Source organism: Larus michahellis, chromosome 12 (assembly GCF_964199755.1).
Source record: "Larus michahellis chromosome 12, bLarMic1.1, whole genome shotgun sequence".
Taxonomy (NCBI): Eukaryota; Metazoa; Chordata; class Aves; order Charadriiformes; family Laridae; genus Larus; species Larus michahellis.
Window position 1 is genome coordinate 7,550,259 of NC_133907.1, and position 24,838 is coordinate 7,575,096.

At 43.5% G+C, this 24,838-nt stretch overlaps 1 protein-coding gene across 8 annotated transcripts in view; it reads right to left on the reverse strand.

The window, feature by feature from the left end:
- Positions 1–1,869: 1,869 nt before the first annotated feature.
- The window catches only part of DOK5 (docking protein 5), a 45,163-nt gene continuing 22,194 nt past the window's right edge, over positions 1,870–24,838 (reverse strand). The window contains exons 3-9 of one of the 8 annotated variants that reach the window (XM_074605274.1): positions 15,029–15,143; positions 14,809–14,928; positions 13,862–14,051; positions 12,222–12,357; positions 5,721–5,783; positions 5,380–5,500; positions 1,870–2,539 (exon numbers count right to left, since the gene is read on the reverse strand). In XM_074605274.1, the coding sequence (XP_074461375.1) occupies positions 2,472–2,539; positions 5,380–5,500; positions 5,721–5,783; positions 12,222–12,357; positions 13,862–14,051; positions 14,809–14,928; positions 15,029–15,143 (813 nt within the window). In that variant the 3' untranslated portion in view covers positions 1,870–2,471. Of the gene's footprint in view, positions 2,540–5,379; positions 5,501–5,720; positions 5,784–12,221; positions 12,358–13,861; positions 14,052–14,808; positions 14,950–15,028; positions 15,144–24,838 lie in introns of all 8 variants that reach the window. The other 7 variants (XM_074605273.1, XM_074605276.1, XM_074605275.1 and 4 more) reach the window with 7 other exon arrangements.

Consider the following 24,838-nt stretch of genomic DNA (forward strand, 5'->3'; position numbering starts at 1 on the left):
AGACTGAACTGACTTGGAAACATCTGCTCCTTCCTTATTGCTGGAGAGAAAGTCTGTTTAATAAAGGAAGGCAAAGACGTTATACAGTGCACAGCACAATTCAAGAGCTGAACTATCCCAGTGTGTCAGCACCGGAGCAGGGCACGGCTATTTGTAGGAGCTGAGGACGGTAGCCTGGGATCGGCCACCATACAGGACTCCAGCTGAGACCTTGCCAGCTTTAAGCAGAGCAGAAGAATTACTTCAGCTGTCTTGAAAGGTCAAGGCTTTTACATTCCCTTACAACGTCTAGTTGTTTTGCAGCAACATGGCCTTGTTGCCTCCTGTTCAACTTGTAATCTGCTACAACCCTTACATCCCTTTCTGAAAGGCTGCTGGCTTGCTTCTCTTCCCATTATGTATTTGTGTAGTCAATTAGCCTTGCTTAGAAGCACTTGTCCCTATTGAATTTCTTCAATTTGCCCAGATCATTTTGTATTCTAATCTTGTATTCCTGTGTCCTTCCTTCTCATTTTACAGATGTGCAGGTTTAATAAGCACCCTCCCATCTGCTTTGTCCAAGTGATTAACTAGGACTGGAACCAGACACAGAACCACGCGCCACTCTGGATATCCTCCTCCAGCACTCAACGCTGGCAGCATCTCGGAGTACAGCTCGCTGGAACTTTGAGTATAGTTTGAAATCTCCTTCTAGTCATCACAGAATCAGAATTCCTAGCTCGGAAGGGACCTTTCAGATCATCTAGTCCAACCATCAACCTAACAGTGACAAAACCCATCACTAAACCATATCGCTAAGCACAACGTCTACCCGTCTTTTAAATACCTCCAGGGATGGTGACTCAACCACTTCCCTGGGCAGCCCGTTACAAGCTTAACAACCCTTTCAGTGTAAAAGTTTTTCTTAATATCCAATCTAAACCTCCCCTGATGCAACTTGAGGCCATTTCCTCTCGTCACGTGGGTCACGATCAATGACCCTGTCCTCTGAGTCTGCTTGGAAACTTCATATTTAGGACTAAAAGCCAAGCTTAAGATATTTGCTATTTTTACTCAAACCACAAGACCATTACCTCTGTCATAACAGAAAATTAGCCTGTGCTAACTCATTCTCTACAAACACGAACAAATGCAGCTCATTCTCTACAAACCTACTCTGGCCATTGCATTCTTCTCTTCCAGGATATCTGCTGAAAAACTATCTGCTAGCGTTACACATGCCTAGGCAAATGCAATTATCGTTAGAACTGTATCCCATATTTTTTCAATGAAAAATATACAGAGACCGTATTCCCCACTGGCGCAATCAAAATGTGACCTAGTCTTATTTTGATTAAGCTTCTGAAGTGAGCAGGAATTAACATGGTTTGATACGATGAGTCTGACTTGCAACCTGACAAGGCATTCTTACTCAGAGCTTGCCAACAACATGCTTTAACTACACCTCACTCAAGGCAGTGCTTTGCTTGCATTCAGGATAATCACACCTTTCTATCTACAGCCGTTACATGTTTCTGACCATTTGGCGCAGCACGCAGTAGTCAACCGTGCTATTTGTGACAAGTCTGTTTGCTGTTAAGATGCTAGTGCCAATCTATGGAAGTTGTGCGTAACACAGATGCTGTCACAAAACAGAAAAATCTGCTTTCTGCCACAAAAGTAGTTTGTGGCATTGTGAGATTCCTGTTGAAGCTACTACGCTGTTTCTCTAGGACACCTGAGAAGTGGTTGTGCCGCTTTAAGATGTGGAAGGGGCACCCAAGGCAAACCATCATCCCTCTCCACCCAACCTTCTAGCGTCCTGGTGGCTCCACACCAGCTCTGTTCACGATGCCAATAGTGACAACAAAAAGCACTGTACCACAAAATAAGTGGGAATTATTATTTTTTTTATTTTAAACATTTACAGAGATGGAAATAAATACAGGAAATAGAAGATAGAGGGGGTGCTTTCAGAAGAAATCAATCAAGTCTTTATCGGGCTTCCAACAGGAAAAATTGTATCCAATAGCTGCTTAAAACTGGCCACATTTCAAAGGTCAAGGATTAGGCTGAACAATAATGCAAATAACTAAAGATAAGCATTACAACAAACAAGGATGACACAGCTGACATCAGTAAACACACAGCTGTAAGAGACGAAATGGAACCACACTACAACAAGAAAATCTCATATATTTACAACATACCTATCATACAAAAACATTTGGAAATACTTAGGGAGCGATTTCTTCTCTGTCCAGCTGTAAGATATAAAAGAAACACTGGAGGGTTTGTTGCTTTTGTTCCCCTCCCCAATATCTACAGAACAGTTTTAACTTGTCGCAAAGTTTGAAAAAAACTTCGTATTGCAAGAATTTTTCATCCAACCTCAACTTTTCCATTTTTCCATCCTCGCTTGTCATCGTCACTGTCATCCACTGGGGCAGTTTATCAGAAGACAAAGAGTTTGTAAAGTTCTTTACAGTCCTTTACCGATGGTCTGACCTGTAGGTTGGAAAAGTGTCTGTACGATGAAGCTTCACTGGGCTAGAAACATCTTCACCAAGTCCGAGGCAAAAAAAAAAAAAAACCAGAATAACATTCAGTAAGACACGGGCACCTTATTCAGCATTTTATAAAGGAGTAAGTGAAGTACAGACTACAGCCTTTTAACTAAACCTATCCCTGCTCCATCTCAGAAACATCTCCGCTCAGATTTTCTTCCCCAGTTCCTTAAGAACAGAAAGTTGCACATAGCAAATTAATTTTTAAAAAGTTCTGACTTTGCATTTTACATGAAAAATGCAATTTAGCTCACAATATTAGCATCAGTTCTTTTTTGTACATTAGAAAAGAGGACACGAACCAATTCAGAAATCAGAAGTTCCAAGTTTGGTGGAAGAAAGTTTTTGCACACAAGATTTCACATGTCTCGACCACTGAGTGAGTGAAATGCTGCTTCGCACACGGGGACTTACACAACTCAGTATCACAATTATTTCATATTTCTTCTTCCAGTAGTAATTGACGCATTTCAAGATTTTGGCAGCCTAATCTAATTAGAGGTGCTCGGGGTACCACTGAAGTAGTAGCCCTGACTGTTTTACAAGACAAGGACTTGAGTGTCTTTCCTAATTACAATGCTGGCTGCATGGCTCACTTATTTTACAAAGGCTTTTACCCCATTCTCACGACGACAATACCCTAGGATCCTTTTTTCCCAGTTTAACAAGCAAGCCATTTTTCTAAATATAAAACAAGTGGTTTGTACCCATACAGTCTATTTATCTTGTGTCAACTCAATGCTGAATTACTGTTTTAATAAAGGACTCTCTAGTAAGGCACAGTAAGCTCAGTCCTCTGGTTGTGTCGGAGTGCTGCAAGCGGTCTTGTCCTCGTGTGCCACGGGCTGCCACCAGCAGGTCAGCTTCCCATGCCCTAATTTACTGAACAAATTTGCACGATTTTATTACTCATCCCGCCTCTGAAACATTTGCCAGGTTTAGCTGGGCCTTTTTATGTGCTGCCTACCCCCTCTAGTGTTGAAAGATGGAAAAATATTGGCTTTTATGATTTGCTGATAAATTTGCTGAGGATCAGAATGGAATATAGCTATAAACGTCAGGGCTGCCAGCGCTTGTAATTATTAATCACAGCTTGGGATATTCTGTGTTCTGGAGGTGCTAACCTCTACGATTTCCTGCTTTATTAAAAAAAAAAAAAAGTAAAATAAATATCTATCTTTCATTATTCCTTTAGAAACCTCTAGTATCTGGAGGAAAAAGACTAAGAAAGAAAGAAAGAAAGAAAAAAAAAGAGACTAAAAATTTTCCCAACCCGGATGTTTAAAATACCTGTCTAGTGATTTCTAGCATTCTTCTGAATGCTTGATGTTAGTACCAGAAAGCCCTGCCAGCTCCTGAGGTTTTCTGCTACCCACCCCGTGGGGTTTTTTTGCAGCAGGACGAGGCACCAAGAGCTGGGCTGCCCCTTGGCGCAGCACACGCCTGCCCTGACCTTCAGGGATGACAGAGAAACAACCCGCATTCTAATGGCCAAGCTGAGCTTCCCTTTCCAATGCCCCTACGGTGAAGGGAAACTGCCTCAGTCCATCTTTATCATCCAAATGTTTAATCAAGCTCAGCCTTTATTCCATATATTGTGAAAATAAAGCTATGGCAGGTGTTGGCTCCTTCCATCTAATATTCCAGGCTGCCATACTTCTATTAAGTGTTTTCTGAGTAATGCCCCGATCCTGACTTCACAACTCATCAATACCAACTTCTGTCCAAACACTAACTCAGCCAATCCACGTGGCTTAGGGCGGAAGACTGTGTTTTGAAATACAAATGGGGCGTTGTTTGCTTGGGTGTCTCTAATTCTAAAAACACACATGACCGCAAGACGCTGACATTGGACCAGCTCCTCAGAGGTACCAAGTACCTGCAGCTCCTGCTCCAGAGGTGCCTCTGGGGAAACTGGCACAAAGCAACAACAGTGCGTGACAGTGGCCGCGGTTTTCACTTCATCGCAGGAAACTGAAGTTCAGTGTTGAAACACGCTCTGAAATACGCGGGCAGAAGCCCCTGTTAGCCACCCACCCATCCTGCAGGTGTGGTGGGCTTCCTCTCCTTCTCCCCATCCCTGCGCTCAGTAACCACTAGATGTCCCTTGGTGACCACGGAGGGACAACTGGGTGCAGAGACCTCCCGGGGGAGCGATTCCTCCCTCCCTGCAGCCTGGGGTGGTTTTGAGGCAGGAGCTGTGCTGCCCCTTGGGCCGACAGCAAGGAGGGGATTTGGAGAAGACACCTGCCCGTCTTCAGGCCACACTGCAATGCACGGTGGCAGCACCGCAGCTGTCCAGTTTTCTAGAACTACTTATCATGGCCATTTCCTTTTACTTTCCCTAATTCAGCTGTTTCTGAGCGTGCAGTTGTTTAGGTTGAATATTAGCAAGTAGACGAAATGAATAATGAAGATTGCATCATTCTTAGCATGAGGCAACCATCCAAAGGAGAGGGGAACCAAACGGCTATAAGCCTGGCCAAAAAATCAGGTGCCATTAAAAGAGTTTGGTAGCAGGAAGGATTGGGCAGCCTTGACAACTGGCCACTCTGGAGCATTAACTTCTCCTTTTTTACCTAAAAATGGTCAGAAAATTTGTCAAATGAAGGATTCCTCTCTAATGGGAAGTCAGAAGAGCACCCCCTGATGACAACCAGTCTGCCAAGGTGCCCATCTTAAGGTGGCATGTGCCCTGCTCTCCATCAACCGGACAGCAGCGGCAACTGGCTCAAAACGGACATTAGACTCCAGTGAGACGGACAGACACCGGAACGATTCAACAATGTCACGACGTGATTTGTGCCCTGACTCTCTCCACCCCAGCCCTTACCTTGCAGGCCGTAGAGCTGGCCCGTGCTGTGCTGTCGCGTGATGTGCTGCCAGTAGGCACTGCGGGGCAAGGGCACCATGGCGCTGAGGGACACGGCTCGCTCGCTCATTTTCATCTGAAGCTGCAAAGCAGTAAACAGATGTGAAGGAAACAGTCATGTTTATTGCCAACCCTTCAAGAACAGCACGACCGCTGGCTGCAAGGACTTCTAAGGATATTGCCGGCACAGCCTCTCCCTCCCGCTGCCCACCCTACACCAGCAGAGGCAGCTAACGCAGGGGTCAGTCTCCACGGGCACACACCACTCGGGTTAGGAGGCCACGCTGCACACCACAGCTCACCTTGGTGGCCCCCTGGTCCTGGGCTAGCACGGCTTCCCCCGAGGGGAGTTTGAACTCAAGCAGCTGAAACAGAAACCAGGGGTCAGCGGGAGGTGGGAAAGCGTCGGTATGCTCCCCCTTAAGCAGCAAAGCCATCCGAGGGTCTTCCCAGCTACACAAGCAACTTCCCAAGGCTAAATACAGCTTCAGCACATCGAGAACCCGGCTGGAGATGCTTCACACGGGTGAGGACAAGTTGTTCTTGTTAGTTTTGAAGCATTTTCTATTCACCTCCCCTCTCCTACAGCTGAGGCACGTGCCAGCTGGATGGCGTAGGAGTTCAGCACAGGAGATAACCGCATCCTTCAGCTAAATTCCTGAGCGAAAGCACGCCCAGGTATGCTGAGAGGAGAGCACACGGGCTGCAGTGCACTGCTGGAAGCCCCATCTCACGCTGCCCCCTCCACACAGGGCCTTCAGCAACATTTTATTACATTATCAATCACAGCCCCTTCTTAGTTACGCTATACTTAACACAAAAATACATGAGAACTGACTACTTTAAGGCATTTTTTGCCATGAATTTAATAAGATGTATGTGCAAGCTGATAAAAATAACTGGATTTTATCATAAGCTTCACAGTACAGCTAAAATTCTCCTCCCAAAGCTCAGCAAAACATCAGTTCAAACATACCGAGACTGCACTTGACTTTTCTGATTTAGAAAGATAGCTTTTAACAGAAAAGAAAGTTTCTATGTTTTAGTTTCACAAAACCTGTGGTGAAAGAACCTTTTAGAAGAAGATCAGTATATTTTGGAGCAAAACCAAACAGGCAAAGCAAGCGCAGGAAAGAGGCAAGGGCTGGCTGTATCCGAACAGACCCATCTCCAAGGTGTTTAGAGGAGCCATCTACCTTCAGCCTGATGTGAAGGTAAAACAAAACAAACCCCAGATCAACTCCTGCTCTTAAAACACCCACCTCCACGTCAGCTGGCTGCGAATCACCACACCATGCAAGGTTCCACCTACATCCTCCAGCACATTTATTACAGCTCCTTCACTAAAGCCCCGACGCCCCTTGCAGTGTCACCACACGCGTCTCGGCACCACGGAAACAAACAACGATGGGTCTTTTGCTGGGGATAAAAATTAGCAGAGCATCGCGAGGAGGGCATTTCCTGGCTGGAGATACTTTTTTTTTTTGGGTGTTTCCATTAGTTGGTGAGTTGGACAGCAAGCTAAGGCAGTTTGAGCAACGGTTTGGCTGTTAGGAGGAGTGCAAAAAACCGAACAGGCTATTTTGGGAGAAATAGCTAAAGAAAGATTAGATAAAGACACAGAAAAGGGCCAGAAAGGTGCCCCTCCTCAACTCAATCAGCAGGGGAAAAAACTTAAAAACCCACACCTGGAGATAGGAATTAGTATGTTATATCCTGAATACACAGCGTTTCATCAAAAAAAGCAGCTTTAATGATGACTGATTTCATTCTCGCAATTAACCTACTGTATCTCTGTGGCAACAGAAAGAGTAGGAATAAGCTGGTAACGACCTGGGTTTATGCTGCGGAAGCACCTGGCCCCGTGAGCAGCTCAAACCCGGTCGGAACGGACGCGCCGGAACACGCGCGAGCAAAGGCTGCGAGCAGGGAGCCAGGCGGGACATGCGGCTCCACGTATCATTAACACAACAAGTAACTTGTTAACTGGAGGGCACCTAATCCGCAGCCTCTCGCTCTCTCCTGCCCAAGGCAGAGGGAGAATGCTGAAACCTGAAAGGAGCTGAGGATGCCCAGAGCGGTTCAAACGCCGCGCACGTGGCGGGGATCAAGTTATGTTAAATCACGCTTAAACCCAAGGAACAGCAGGGACGTGAAAAGGGGTGAGGGATGACACAAAGCCACCCCGCAGCTCCGGTGGCTACGAGAGGGCCGCAGAGGAAGGGGACGGAGAAGCAGCTCTCAGAGCCATCAGCAGCCAGCGCCGAGGACAGCCGGGGAGCCGCTGTGCCACCTCTTGTCATGTGGACACCTACACGCAGGCAAATTGCTGGGCTAACGCACAGCTCTGCGTCAAACACAGGGTGCAGGGGGTTCCTAGAACTCCTGGGGGCTCATGGAGGAAAGATTAAGTGTTTTCTTTCTCGGATCCCATCTTAACAATCCACAAAACTTGCATTAGAGGCACCACCACTGCCTGTTAAAAAAACCCACAAAATACCAAACCAACCAACCAAAAACCCCCCACCCAAAAAAACCCACCACCAACATTCTCTCAAGCTAGCTGTGAAGATGGCTCCAAAAGGAAAGAAAAGAAAGATGATCTGAGATTTTTTGGTTTGGTTGGTTTCCTCAGGCTGGACAATGCGATTTTCAGAGATTTTGCAGAACCACTTGCACTAGGTAAACCTTCATCTTGGGATCCCCAGTTGGGCAATACTGCACTCACCGTGGTTTTCAGGGGATTTACTTCCTAGTGAAGTAAATTTATGTAATCAATCAAAATCAATTGGAATGGCAATTGCTTAAGAAACGTTTGCTAAATTCATTATAGCAAAACTACAGAATGGTAAAGTAATAAAAGCAACTTCAGAAATTAAAGGGCACTAACGTACTGCTGCCATTTTGACTACTATCCGTCTTACACTAATGCTCAATATTCTTCTCTTATTTCAAAAGTTAGTGAGCACGATTTCCACTCTTAATTATGAATCTCCGCGGAAATGGCAAGACAATAGCAGGCTCAGGCCCGGACAGATGCACTGGCACATCAGGCGGATCAAGTGCAAAGCGCACACTTGAGTTGCCGAGAGGGGAAGAAGAGGCAGGGAAGGCTGCCGGTAAACGGGCTGATAATATCTTTCTGTGAGGCATTCGGCTTCAGCTGCCAAAACTGGGAAGTTCACTGTTATTACTTTAGCGAGATGTCAAGTTGTAATGTCTTTTTTTAAAGCAACCTGAACTGAGAGCAGGCATAAATGACAGCAGTCAAGTCACAGCACTACTCCTTTCAGTTTTCATGGCAACCAAATACTTCAGAAAATATAACTTGAGTAGATATTTTCTTTCCATTGTCTGGCAACGCAAAAATGAAAGGGAAAAAAACAGTTGGATGAGATGAGTTACCAAATGACCAGAATGGCTTCATGCATCACTAAGCAAAGCCAGCTCTTTCTTCCCTTTGAAAGAGAAAAGGGAGAGATCTCTGGATTCACTGAAAAGGAGAATAAATGAAACCCACTTGTGACAGCGTCACAGACTCTGGTCAGCATATGCTCAGACCTCGCCAGAAAGCAACAGCACGTTAACAGAAAGCGTCGGGGTGAGGTCCCCAGCTGAGGAACCACTATCGCATCAATTTTCCACATGCATTTCAAGAGCCAGAGCCAGAGCCAGTTATAGTCACGAACTGAACCAACATACTGTAATATAAAGAGAGCGACTGCTAGGGAGGTGACAGACACATTATAGCCCACGTTCTCAACAGTACTTGGCAGCTTTATTTCACTCTATCAGCATGGGACATTCAACTGCCTTTTTTTTTTATTTTTTTTTTTTTATTTTTCACAGGCTCCAGGAGCCCTTGGGTAGCTTAATACCATCTTCACCTCGGTCTTGGATAATCACGTCACTGATGTAGCAGTGGTCAGGATGACAGGAGCAAACAGAAGACATTCAGTGTAGACCTAGTTTCTCGCCATCAGTATCTCCTACCTTCTACTTCTATTTACCCTGTCTGTAAGTAACAGCTCAAGCTTTACTAATACGAAAATTTACACAGGGTAAATGATTCTAGGAGACAGAAACAATATAGACAGCTGAGCATGAAGTGCAAGCATCTAAAATGAACTCAGTGTTGAAGCATTCAAAAGCAGAAGAAAAATACAGGGGAAACCAATCAATCTGAACAAAGATGTACTTCACAAATATTTTGTAATCAGCAAAATAAGCCACCTGACTTCTACACTGATATCATGATCCTCTGGCTAAACTTCTAAATCTGACTGTCCTTGAACCCCAGAGAAGCCACCAAGTCTTACTATTTCGGAACCAGACAATATTTCTATGACTGACTTGGGGCATACGGACTCGTCTGAAACAATTATAGTCCGCTACTAAATTACAAGACTTTCAGTTCGCCAGGAATATGTTCTTATCCCCCACTTAGCACTCTAAGGTCTATAATATTAGATTTAGGGGTTGTGGTTGGACACAGTGTTCATGAAAAAGCTTTTAGAGGTTCTGCAGCTGCTCCCTATTGAAATCTACAGCAACTGTGCATCTGTTGAGTCTATTGGCACTTGTAAGATGGAAATTTGACAGCACAGCGTCAGACCTCATCTATTAAAGATGCTACTCCATAAATGTAAAACCACCAGATATGAAATTGCCTGTAAGCCTATTCACTATTGCTATGGAACCTATCCCTGATTTTTGAAAATTAAGTTGTGCTTTTAACAGGTTACTTAATCGCTTCTGATCCTGGTGGGCTACAAATGTTAGCTAGTTACTCCGACTTAGCATAGCTTAATTTTAATCTGCTTAATTTAGTTACTGTTGAGTACTTGTATCATCTACCCATCTGTCTCAACTTAGATAATTTTGGATATTTTTGAACAAAAACTCCCTTCGCTAACTAGAATTATAAAGTTTTTTTACTTTTAAACAAAAGTGAAAACCAGCAAAGACTGTGTTAGATGATACTTTACTGGGAAAGGGCAAAATACCAGTGCAGCTGGCTGCAGAGCTCACCCGCCGGTCCTAACGTTTTTGAAAGAAAGCAAGCAAAGTGTCAAGCTCTTCCTAATGAATCTGGAAGTGCTGGGAAAAGCACGTGGTCTAAATGGACACAGGGCAGAGGCTGTCACAAGAAAGGCTCCACGTTAGTACTTCATCCTCACAGACACGGCGCTCTCCCACGGGCTTTACAGAAGTGACCACATTGTAATAAAGTCAACAGAGTAGCATCAACTGAAAACCGGTATATCACACTATATATAGTGTGAAATATATAAAAATATATATATTTAACATTAGTCTCTATCCTGTTGAAAGTAAAGACATTGCATGACCCACATCGCCTAGAAACAGACTCAGACTTTCCTCACTTTCCCATTTCAGTTATCCCACCCGCTCTACAAATGACAGAATTACCCATTTGCTTACGCGCTCAGCTGAAGTAATCAGTTATCCAGTTCACAGGACTGGCTGGGACACTTGGGAAGAGTTTCCTATTGCTCCTCCTCTCCTCATTTGCTCCTCCTCATTGAACCATTATTAAGAGAAATAACTTTCCTATCCTGTATTTGGCTTCCATTCTGCCTCAAGTCCAAGAAAGTGGAAGAACAAAAGAAAGTACTTAAGGCAATTTGTTCTATTCCCTCAAAATCCACTCTCATCTTTTCTTACGTTTCTACAAGTACTAATGGCATTTTCTGTTTCATCCCAGCTGGGTCATCCAGTTAATACTGGGGTAATTCATCACTACAACTTATCCCTGAAACCAAGAAGTTGGTAGAATTACTGAAAGGATTAGACATGGATGAGGATAACAGCAGTGCTTATGTTTACAATGAGAGAAAGACGTAAGTCTTGTTGCTAATTACATAAACCAATTTTTACTGCCTGGAATAGAGGTAGTTTTTATAGCCAAGCTCTTCCACAGCTGCCCATTCTGGGCATTTTATACATTCCAGAAAGCCTGTTATCTTCAGGCTTTGACACTAATTTTAGTGTCAAAGTCAACCTGTGAGTCTTGGGGTGTAGAGACCAATTGTGATATGGGATAAACAGAACATTCCTTTTCACTCCACAGGTTTCACGACCAAAAAAGAAAAAAAAAATTAAAGTTAATAAGATCCTGAAACACATTAGGTGCAAGTGCCGTAAAACTGCCTTTCTTAGACATAATGCTTTTGGAGATGCCACACCACCTGTTCCCAATCTTTATGCTAGTTTTGCATCTTGCACTGCTATATTTCGTACCAGTCATGTGCATCAAAAAACAAGTTTTAGACACAAAAAGCACTTGTGGAAAACAGACATCCACTGAGAGATCAGACAAACATCTAGTCCTCCCCCATAGTTTAATCTGAACCATATGACTCTTTCCAAATCATCCTTGGAGTGTAGACATCAATTAGCAAATGGAAAACCGAGCATGAGCCATAACATTTTGCAAATAGATTGATGAGAAATGCTTCCAAACAAGCTCATGATGCTGATTAATCAAAGGAACCTAATGAGAATGTGCACTGACAGAAGCTTATCATCTCTGTATTAATTCACACTTATTGATAGCTTTGCAAACACAAAAATCAAGGGCTATATCTTTCCCTGTTTTGATACTTGGAAAGGAACCCCAGTTATATATACTGCCCTAACTATTAAAATCAAGCAGAATTTAATAAGAGCAATAATCAGACTGCTTACTACCTGTGAATCAAAACTTAAAAATCACATTGAAGAAGCATATTGTTCATTGTTGCCCAGTGCAAAATCACAAGCATAATGAGCAGCCGTACCATTGAATTTTTCACACTCTGCAACAAGCGCTCGTGTTGTTCTGCTATGGCCAAAGCAGCCGAGTGAACCTTCTGATAGATCGCTTCCCCATCTCTGGTCTGAAATATGAATAGTCCTTCTCCTGTGTCACACATCCTGCCAAAGCAAGAACAGATAGGATCCAAGAGTGAGATTTAAGTTTACAGATTACCATGAAAAAACAAAACTTTACCATGCGGCTCTAGAAGTGCTATCGCACAAGCAGTAAGAAAACGAAGGTTGTTGGAATATAGAACAAAGTAATCTACAGGTCTTTGCGTAAGGGTCTTACCAGCCTTGGTCCAGTCTGACCGTTTTAGCCCATATTTGTACTGTTCTCACGAAACAGGGACTCAGCTAAGAGCCACTGATCTATCGTAAGTGCTTAAGCTCTAAAGAGTTCATGTGCAAGACCCAGATTTCTAATATTTAGACCCTATCTAGAATCTATGCCACGTAGGATTAATTTGTCTTCCCTTTTCAGACTTTTAACGCTGCCTGTAATGAGTTTTGCAGAGTTTTGCCTTCCACTGGAAGCAACAAACACATACCCTCAGCATCCCAATTGCATTGTCTTATCATGACTAATGCATGATCAGCTAAATAAAATTGAATTCTTCCCCCGGCCGAGAGGACTAAATTCTGCAGAAATGTGGAGGATGGACATTTAAATGCCTCCTCCCTTTCCAGGTAAGTTAATTGTATGATCTGTTTCTGTTTTACTATTGTAATTCTTTAATGTGCTTATTTAAAATAATGCATCCATATCCCTTAGAAAGGATTTGATAGTTCAGTTCAATAAATAAGTGCTCCAACTTCAGCCACACAAAGACCATCTCATTAAGACCGAGCCGTAGGAAGTATTGCAGAACAACATCTCTAAAACAAGGAATTGCATTCAAAGATCTTATAAATCCATTTGTCAAACAGATGGAAAACAGGCATACAATCAATGGAAAACACGAGTCCCTTCTCCATTGTTTTAGTTTGCTTTTGGGAAGCAACTCGGCACTCGCTGCTCTCAACTTCAAACTCCACTTCTAGTACAGAACCCATAACTCTGTGCCCACATCGTGCAAATGCTGGAATGATGTTCACCCCTTCTTCCCAGATCTGTCCATCCAATTCTCTGGCTCGTATACAGCTTTATTTAAGAACAACCGTACACAGTAATATACAACGCTGTCAGCCTCCACCCTGCAATCCCCAGGGGTACCTCATGTCTCCCACCCCCATCCTCAGGCACTTTTATTTGGCAACTCTTTCTAGTCAAGCTTCAACCTGGGATTAAGAGGTTTTTTATTTGCTTCTAGATTTGTTTCATTTTATTTTTTATATAAATATATTGTTTTTATTTATATAATATTTATATTATTATATTATTAATGTTATTATATTCTATTATGTTAAACATTATATATTTATATATTATTATTGTGGTGTTTTGTTTTTTGGTTTTGGGGTTTTTTTGGTTTTTTGTTGGTTTTTTTTTAGCAGAAGGTACAGACTAGCCTCTGTCCGAAGATAAGCTCTCATCTCCTTCAACAACCTTCAGCAGTCGTCCAGAGCACCACCCAGCACCACCGAGGAAAGCAACACAACACAGCGAACACACACCCACCTTCCTGCTTCAAACGTGAACCAAGATGGGTCCCGCCCGTAGCGTCGCAGGGCACTTAATGGCCAAGAGATGAGTTTTACTCTGGGATTCTGGATGTCCCAAAGACAGATATTCTCAAATGTTATCTGCAAGGTACATTCCCCATGCACATCTAAATTAGGGGATGGCATCAAATACACATTGAATCTCTCTGGGAGAAAAACAAAAGGTTAGTCTAAAATCCCTGCTCATTAAATGTGCAAGTCATTAAAGGAATTTCCTATTTTCCACCTCTATTACAAGATCTAATTTCCACTTAGAACAACTAATTCAAAACCAAAAACCCAATTCCTTCCAGTAATTCAATAAACTCCATGTTTTGGGCAGTCAGAACACTGCACTCAAAGGGCGTCAAACATTTGTGTGTGCATGCATTCAGATGCTGGAGGGAACTGCACCACCATAATCCTGATATTTGCAAACAATTAATAAAATTGTGTGCATGAATAAATACATTGCAATTGCATTTGTGCATGTAATCAGTTAACTTGCTTAGGAAAGTGAAGTAGCCATGGGGTCAGGTTCTGCACGCAATTACTATTATTTATTATTTGCTTTACGATGCTGCCAAAGAGCCTCGGTCACAGACTGAAACTGCTGTACAGACATCACACAAGAAAACACACAACAAATGACAGTCCCCATCTCCAAGAGCAGCTAACCTGTCTGAGAAAGAAAAGTGCTATTCCAAAATAATTCTAGTTACCATAACTATCTCCTCTGATAGCAATTAAAAAAAAAAAAAGGCACAAAAACCTCCCAAAGGAACAAACCCCTCCCTCCAGAACAGGGAGAAGGGCTTGGAACAACAATTTTGCACCAATTTATTTCTGATATTCACATGCATAGTCCAAAGGCTTTAAAATAATGCAATTAAAGATTTAGAAGGTCAACACTTATATACCTACCACTCTGCTCCCTCTCTACTCCAGATGCCAACAAGTCAGGCTCTCCAAGGCTAATGTCATTGATTCGCGTTCCAAGGCACTCCATCTGCAGCACCTTGCACCACTCATCTGCCTCAAGTTCTGTATAAATGCCCAGAAAATCTGTGTGTAGGTATAATACATTTATAATTCCACAATTAATGCTCTTACGCTTTCTAATGTGCGTTACCACTTTACTCACCTGACTCACAAGCAAAGGTTTTGGAGGTATCATCATTGAAATAAATCCCAACAGCATGCTTCTTTGTGCTTTTTGGCATTCGTAATATATTCTTCACATTATTGAGCTCTGTGACCTGGAAAAGCACAATTCAGAGTTTTAATTAGGAGCTAGAACAGATATATATCCATTATTGACTGGTGAAGGAGAGAAAAGAATTATATCATGTTGCAAAAGGCAGAGAAAAGGAGAGAGAGCATGAACATGCCTACGATTGCTCGTAAAGAAATGCAGCCTTGACATCAATCACCTTCGACAATCAACTTGATGACCCTGGACGATGAATCAGCCACGTCCTCTAGTTCTCTCTTGTCTGTGCGTGAGCTTCAGCGCAACACCATCCGAACAGGATTTTAGCCAAGAGGCAGGTGGAATCAAAGCTCATTCCAGTTTGAGAAATATTTACGTGAAGGACATGAGAAAGACCAACCTGACGTAGCAGAAGCAAACAGAAGTGAAGATAAAAATCTAAAGGATTCACCCATTTGGAGGAGCTAGCCCAGTTCCAGTACAGCTTTCATCGTGGAGGACAAAGCTGTAAGAATGGTGAAAAACTGCTCTCTAAATATTTTTTGATGGAAAGTTGAGGATTTGTTAGAATAATCCACTTAAAAAGAAAAAAAAAAATCACAGTTTCAGCTATTAGAAAGCTTTTTAGCTTTAAAGATTCACAGACTTGTAAACACAGATTTCTGTTTCTTGGTTGCCAAAAAAACCATGGGAAAAATAGCTTTCACACCAAAAAAATAAACATGTATCTGTTACCTTGTATACAGCTTTAGTAAATACGTACTACAGTTGCTTCGTATTTCTAACATCCACTTTTCACCCTCACCACCACAAGTAACACTCCTAAATTTGACTGAGGAGGAATTCTTCATTACTTAAGTTCCTTTTAATATAAAGGTTAGCATCCAGACAGGGAACCAGGAAGTTATATTTAAATATTCATTACCAGAAAACATTTCACTGATTCTTTTACATGGTAGGAGTGCGAGAGAGAGAAAGAGGGGGAATTTAACAGAAATGTTCCCAAAGCTGTACAACCTAGCAACTTCACTACTTTGGTCTCATTAGTCCTGGGGAATAGTCTCATATCAAACTGTGTCAATTCTAAACAAACAAAGAAATGCAGCAATTGCCTTATAAGACTCAGGAAGTATAAAGAGTTCTCAGTGCTGTTGGGTCCGGCAACAGAAACTGCTGCTCTAGAGCATCTCGGGTTCAGCCGCACACCCGCTGCGCCCCCCCGGCCCTTCATCCTAAGTCACTTCCTTCTTGAAGTCAATTTACTGCCCGTTCCTTTCCAGCAGGGGAGAACAGACTGCCAAAAATCACATTTTCAAGTAAGACCTCTGAAAAGGGTAATCTTACTGTGAATGGAAGGAACAAATTGCAGCCGGTGGGCACTGTCTCCCCAAAATAAAAACAAGCAACACATCCAATGTCCAGAACCTCACTCTGTGGGTAGTAGGAGAAGGAACAACGGAAGGAACATCCCATGGGGAGCACACCAAACCTGATAGCTGCCAAATTTAGAAACTCAGGTTTTATAGCCTCCAGGTTCAAGATTTTGACAAGTGTCAAAACTGAGACTTCCTAATTGTGCTTAATTTTGCATGAGCATTTTTCACTCTTCCATGAAATCCTGTGATGGAAGCACATCCCCCAGTGCTAACAAGACACCAACGAACTCAATGTTAAATATGACAAATCTGTCACGACCTATTCCCATCATGCTCAGCACATGACAGGTCAAGCACAAATTGCCAGCTGCCAAGTTCAACTCTCATATATTTTTTTCTCATATGCCAAGAAAGGATTCAAATGCAAGAGGAAAAAAGAAACTAGACTTTTTTCATTCAGTGCAGCAACCACCCTGACATTTATACTGAGCACATTCATATTTTCTGCAAGTGAACGTGCTAATCAAGTTTTGTACCTACGAGTACAAAAGTTAGCAGAAGCAGAACGTAGCCATACGTTTTGGTAATGAATCATTTAGCTCTCTAGGACTTGTCCTAATGGAAAGCTCATTTCTTAAAATCAGGCACGTCACACTCCTACTGCTTGGTACCCCAGTAATTGTCTCCGGTGTGATGAATCCTGAGGATGCTGTGACAGGGCTCAGCGAGATCACAAAAGGTTCACACCAGGCAGGGAACTGCACGCTGCCTCTCCGTGCTGGCTCAGGAGCTGGAAGTACTTTCAGCAGTTAGGAGGCTCAGAAGTTCCAACTGGTCCACTGCTGCCCATGACCCCCAACAGCCCCCGGCGATGGGCAGCACAAGATGCCTCAGCCCCTGGCAGGGAGCCACCCTGCGTCCTAGCGAGGGGGGCGAAGGGCACTTGACCATGTGGGAGGCTGCCAGCTACTGCACAGGGCTGGGAAACCAAAAACAACCACCCACCCAAACAGTATCACTAATGACCCCATGTTCAGACTGAGTCACGCGCCTCCCAGCCAGATGGGAGCAGATGCTCGTAACACTGCTGGGAATACGAGAAGGACAAGATTAAAACATTTACTTTCATCACTGTTTCTTTTACTGTGACTGTAACCTTGTACGTCTCACCTTCACCACTCCCAGCATCGCTGAAAGACCACACTTTACCTCCCAAGATGTCATGTTTCATTCTCATTAAGGCTGCAAGCTGCAGCCCGATCTCCCTACATGAGCTCCTCCAGACTCTGCATCCCTGGCATAGAGTATCCATCACCCATTTCCCCTCATTCCTCTACTGCTAGATATATCCTGTACTTTCCAGTCTCCTCACTCCAATCTCCAGCTCAGCCCTACCCTACCCAAGGCTTCCAGCCTCGCACAGTGTTGCTTATACGTCATATCCACATTGCAGCTCTAGGACTGCATCATCTGCATCATTTGACAGGCTGAGAGTTGGGGTTGTTCAGCCTGGAGAAGAGAAGGCTCCAAGGAGACCTTATAGTGGCGTTCCAGTACCTAAAGGGGGCCTACAGGAAGGATGGGGAGGGACTCTTTATCAGGAAGTGTTATGGTAGGGCATGGGGTAACGGCCTCAAACTGAAAGCGGGTAGATTTAGACTGGGTATCAGGCAGAAATTCTTTGCTGTGAGGGTGGTGAGCCCCTGGCCCAGGTTGCCCAGAGAAGCTGTGGCTGCCCCATCCCTGGAGGGGTTCAAGGCCAGGCTGGACGGGGCTTGGAGCAACCTGGGCTGGTGGGAGGTGTCCCTGCCCAGGGCAGGGGGTGGAACGAGGTGATCTTTAAGGTTCCTTCCAGCCCAAACCCTTCTGTGATTCTGTGATCTCTGAACCCAGCCATGGGGACTGAGGTTTGCTCCTGCCAGTATCTCAAGATACCTGCAGTCTCCCTCACATCTAGGGCTTCACATCAGAAGCAGCCGGTCATTCCAAAAAGATCGAATTCCAGCACAGAGGAGTACAGAAGCCATAGACATGACTTGCATCCAATAATTTTCTTTCTCTGGGTCTCGCAGTCAAGAAAAGCTTCACTAAAAGTTACGCAGCAGCTCCTCCTCTGTCCTGTGGCCCAGCACCGCAATCTCACTCTGCGCCCCCCGAGTGAGGACAGCCACTCTATGCTACAGTCACCTCAGTGGACCATTAAGGAGCGGTACAAACCTCAACGTGTCCAGAGGTATGGTGGTTGGGTCACTTGACCTCATGACAGCACAACTCACAGTCCCCCATTCCTCTTTAGAAACAACTAAATACAAAAAAAAAAAAAAAACATGACTATAATGGCATCATCATTTTGGTGCTGAGAATAGCAATAGTTTTTTTCCTTCTTATCATAAGTTCTTCTCAAAAGCCAGTTAGTTACTGCAATAAAGTACTTCTTTGTAATCTCAAATGCAGAATAATATATTCCAATAGAGATTTTACAAGAATCAGCTCATGCTTGAGATCCCAAAGTTCATCCTTCTGAACAGAAAAAATTGTTTTCATTTCAATATGCCTTCTCCTACATTTGCTTTTTATTACTGTACTCCCTCTAAGCACACTGCCTTATGAAGAAGACAATGGAGATTATCTCAGACATTATTTATCTCTTATCGGCTGCCTTCGCAGTATTCACAGTGGTCTATTTTGCTTTTCTGGGGTATCAATCAGCAGTTAATTCATCTCTCTCAGAGAAAACTCAGAAGGCTGTGCTGCCATGAGGGTTCTTTTTCTCACTTTTACTCTTCCATTTCTCTCCCCCATCCCAATGGGGGGCAGTGAGCGAGCGGCTGCCTGATCCTCGTTGCCGGCTGGGGCTAAACCACCACACCTGTGTGAACGCAGACTGCCTGCACTGCAACGCACAGCCGCCACGCGCCAGAACGACACGCCAAGAGCCCTGGCTCACGGCCTGGTCAAATAAAATTGCAGGCGATTTCACCCCTTGGGGGAAAAATCTTGAAGAAATACTGAAATCAATAGCATCGCGTCGTTAATTTCACTGATCATCACATCCTTTGTAAAACCCGGTGGTTTTAGCTCTGAACTGGAAAAAAAAAAAGGGGGGGGTGTTATTTATATTTGCAGAAATGCTAGCTACAATATTTGGCAGCTCCTGGTTTATTTTGTGCTGCATTGACTGCTTGAGAGCTCTTGTATAACGGCATTTCACAGAGCACGGGCTGAAAGTCTTCACAGGCGTCTGAAGATTTCCTGATGGCATTTGCTTCAGTTGAGCTGCACAAGCTGACACCTAAGCATGTCCCTTTGCAGTGTGACGGACAGGTAGTCCCCAATTCTGGTCTCTGACCCAGGCCCAAATGTCTACGGTAACATGCACACACTCCAGTCTCTTCCCAGCTGGTTTCAGAGTAAGTTTTTCTTCAGTACAACACCTAGCAGACACAGGGAGAAGAACAGATGGACAAAACCTGTCACCCTGGGACTCTTTCTGAAGTCAGTGGCACAAGTGATAGCAACCACAAGAGTCACTTCACTTCAGTCTTTCAGCTCATGCATGCTTTCTGTCCTGGATACAACCTGTGGCACCCGATTTTCATGTCTGGCAAAAATATTACAGGATGACAGAATGGTAGAGGTTGGAAGGGACCTCTAGAGATCATCTAGTCAATACACCCAAGCAGCAGCTGACCTCTCTTCCCTTTTGAGACAGCCCCTGAAGCTGCCTTCTCCTTTCAGAGGTTCCGAGGTACTCCGGTGTGGGAATAGCCCCTCCTGGCGAGATCCAGCTTTAGCTAAGAAGCTATTCCTGCTGCCAAGGCTCAACAGAGCACCTGCGCTCCCGAGGGAGAAGCCGTCTAAAGATCACTTCCTATTTGACCTGCTGTGTCACCCAGCCAGGTGCTTCAAAATCCCATCATTATCCCAGGTGCCTAAATAGCCTCCCTGTTGCTCACCCTTATGCAACAGATGGTTCAAATTGTCTGGCACATATGCACCGAATTCTCGCTGAAGAAGTGGCAGGCTGCTAACACCCCCTCCACCGCGCTCTTGGAAAGGAGTCAGGAGCAGACACCAAACACCTGCAAATATTTGAGGCTCAAGTTTTCTCGGTGGTTTTTTTTTTGGTTTTTTTTTTTTGGGGGGGCATTTTTAAATAACTCTCCTCCTGCCAGGCTCATGCAAAACAGTGTTTCTATGGTTAGTTTAATTCACGTATGCTTTATGTATCTGAGATTAGTAAGTAATGTACATTTAAAAAACTTAGTTCTACAAAGGAGGGTAAACCACAAACATCAGACCTAAGACAGTATTAACAGAGAAATCACAAGGAGAATGAACCTCCCTTTGCATACTTCTCCCCTCCCCTTTACTTTCAAGCCTCCTTTATGTTGACAATCCATATCACTGAAATACATTTCATTAGATTAAAACCTAAAATACTTGCAGAGCTGCGTGGTAAGAGAGCTCTGAACCAGGAACAGGGACTAATCATTCATTTCCCAACCAAGAGTACAAGCAGACAGAGCTTCACCCCGACCAGATACACTCCGGCAAAAATTCTTCCACCTCTCCCATTCCCCCCAAAAACATGCCAAACACACATGGTCTTTAGCATTCAAACTGTTGCTTGAATTAGTAGATAATTTCCAAATACGGGTAGCCTTTCAGCACACAACAAAAGGGAGTACATTTATTGGCTACACAACTGCCATATTCAATGGCTTTAAGTATCTTGTGTTTTAATCTTAATTAAGGAGTTTACGCTTCTGTCTTGGCTTCCTGAAAACTCATGATGAGTTCAGGTAGAACACTTCCCAGGACACGCCAGGGGAACATTTAATGCTGCAATTCCAGCCCCGTCCTGCTTATAAGATTTGCCTGTACCTGTCTATTTTACTAAGTATATATAACATACTAAAATTTTATATAGATTTTTTTTATATATATTTTTATGTATGTCTGTTTTAAAAAATTTACATTCATGCCTATATCTTCCTTTCCTCAGTGGGAGAAATCACCAGCTGCTGGTTTTCACTTGCTCACGTACAGAACTGCACGCACTGGCCATAACCCCACTGGTGTCCAGCGCTGGTTTTTCAAAGAAACTAAAGCCAGGAACAACTACCAGATTTAGAGGCTTGGTTTTGACCATCCCTCTCGTTCCCCATATGGAAGGACACGTACCTGCCCCATGCACTTGCGGTGAGCCTCGATGTATGGCCTTACGGTGAAGACACCAAAAGATCCCGACAAGTTCCTTTAATTCTTTTAAAGCCTCAAACTAGACATTTCATTCATAGTAAGTGATAGTATTCATTAAAATAAATGTTTAACAGTCAGTTATTAGCAGAGTGGTCATACTTTAAACATTTAATTTGCTACCGATACAGTTTTGCATTAGCAAGCCTGGAAAACAATTACAAATTACACAATTCAATTTTCCAAATGGATTATTCCATAACTAGACAGAAAGACTGTTTAAATTACTTCTGCTGTTTCAAGGCAAGATTAATACAATCGGATTAAAACTTAGATCCCCTCGAGGAATCAGTATATTCCTGTCAGCAGCATGCAATTAGTTGGTTTTGTATTGGAATATTAAGGATTCTTCTGGCACACCGCAAAGTCAAAAGTCACCTGGAGAAACAAGAACTTCTTCCTTCCGGCAGTATTATTTTGTTAAAGCATATGGTAATTTGTGGTTGATTATTTACATTTACCAAGTGAAAACTAGACAGCTACCTGAAAGGCAACTCTCTGCCTAGATTTCGTAGCCTGGATCCTAATTATTTTCTCTCCCTTGTGGGACCAAATGAATTAAGTGGGCAATTTGCTTTGTGTATGCAGATTTCCAGTTCGCTTCATAAGCTACAGACGACGGTTCTCAGATGACCTGTATTTTAGGACACTTTAATAACCTTTCCACGTTTAAAAAAAATAGAACACGATTAGAAAGTATTTGAAGGTCAATATTATACCCCAAAAAAGTACTTATTTCTTTTGCTGTTTTAAACTTTGAGTGGCAAGGATGCCAAAGTTCAGCCCCTGGCACGTACATCGTGCATTCAAATGAGAACAAATTGGACGTCCCCAATATGACAGAAAGACATCGAGACACCTCAGACACACTGCTCGTGACCAGACAGGACGGTCTGGATGGACCCAGGGTGAAGGATCCAGGGCAGATGGAGGATGAGGAGGATGAAGGGGAGCCCCTGAATGGATAGAGGTGCCAAGGAGATGCTTTACGGTCTCAGACCACAGCGGCCCAGCTTCAGTGACCAGTACCACCACGGTGCCATCAGAACAAATGCTCTGGAGAGACTCTTTACACTAATAAATGAAAGAAACATTTGCACTTTCATTCTTCACGGCGGGGGGGGAGAAGGCAACAAAATGAAACAATTCTAACACTTCAGTGAAGGAGGCAGGTGCTATTGAAAAATTAGCTCCATTCATCATTTTTCTTTTTCTACCCTTTACAGTTTTATGATGGATTAAACCTTTCCCGAGATTGATGGGGTGAGTGGGGGCTCCTCAGTTTTCTAGATGTGATGCTGCTTTCAACAGCGTTTGAGAATCACTTCAGAACCCAGGTAGGAAGTTAACGACCATATTTCTGAAACACGGGTAATCTGTAAGTGAGGTTTTCCTCTTACAGTATCATCTATCAGGCTGAACCGCAGTCGCCCCTAGATTCATTAGCACAAGCTTTTGACACGGTGACACCTGACACGTTAACAGGACTGGCTGGGCTTCTCATTTGGAGGATTAACTTTATTGTCAGAGGCAGCGAGAAGCAGCCTTCTGCCCAGGAGTGACAGAATTAGAATAGTCACGGAAAAGCCTCTCCACACCATCAAGCAGTTTTTACAACAGCTGCTCTTGCTGACCAAACGTACATCCAGACAAGAGCAATGGCTGTGCTAGACCCCTGGATTGATGTCTTGAGTACCACAGTCCCATTAACGTTATACATCAAAACCAGGCGACAAGTAGTGTTAGTTACAGGCTCTGCCATATTAAATTGTTTTTCTAGCTTTTTTATTAATAACCAGCCATGCTTTTTACAAGAACCAGTTCAACTACAGAGGAGTACAGAGCAGCAGTGACATGTTCTCCTTTTTCAACACCTCATATTTAATACTGTTAGAAGCTGCATTATCCGCCACCTTAGAATTCCACATGTGTACAAAGCTTATTAAATAAACAAACTCACTTTTATCCACCTGTGCTCTTTGTAAGTTAACACATTTTAGCCAGAAAATGCTATTTAATATTCATTAGCTTCCTTTCAGTAAAGTTCATTAAAAATAAACAGCTCCCATCAACTTGTAGAGCTGCTGACTCTAGAACTAGAAGACAGTCTCATTTGCCATCACAGTGCAAAAACGGGGACACTGCAGAGCCCCACTGCCAAACAACAACGCTGCGTAAGCGACAACCCCCTGTCCTGGGCAATCCCATTTAAACTGCTCTACTGGGTTAGCCCTGCTTCATTTAGAGAGTGGCAAAGAGGAGCGATAAACGTGGGGAGCAAACGTTCATGGCAATATCCCTGCGTAGGCAGCTCATCCCCAGTGTCCAGGCTGATGCAGTGCTGGGAGGAGAGATCCCCCCGTTTTATCCAGGCATTCTGGCAAAAACCTCAGCACTGCACCCCGTAATTTGGGTCTACACACCTGGGACCCGAAGCAGACAGACGTTTAGGGGAAGGGCTCACAGCTCGGAGCTGGCAGTCTAGCTCAGCAGGTCCAAGACACCAAAAAAACCCCATAGAAGCTCAGACTGATCTCGGGTATACTCAGCGTAAGACTCAGACCCCAAGACGTCACCCTCCAGTTCCTGAAAAGGTGATTTAGGACATAATCTATCAGTTCACTGTTCCAGTGCTTGCAGGAGCACACGCTACATTCAAGTGACCTGCATTTAGGTTTGGTTTACTCCTCCAAAACTGACCGACTGTGGAGTTTGACCATTGTTTATTCCTGTCCAATAAGCTACCAGAGCTACCCAGATACTAAATTCATAGAAGCAGCAATAGTTCACCATTAAGTAACGGTTAATTACAGACTAAGCTTGACTTAAAGCTGAAAATCCCTCAAAGCCAGTGGAATTTTCTATGGTGCTTTAGTCTGCAGATCCAGGCGTAGGAAACTGCTGTTAGGTTACATACGCGACAAGTAAGTGCTAACCTACAGATTTTCTTGAAAGAAGAGAAAAAAAATCCAACCTCATTTAGATTCCTCATGGATTTCACATCCATTACCTAATCTGAACCTCAAGTCAGCGTGTGCTGCTGATATATTGCATTAATACAACGGAAGAAATACAGATTTGCATCAATAATTGACAGAGTCAT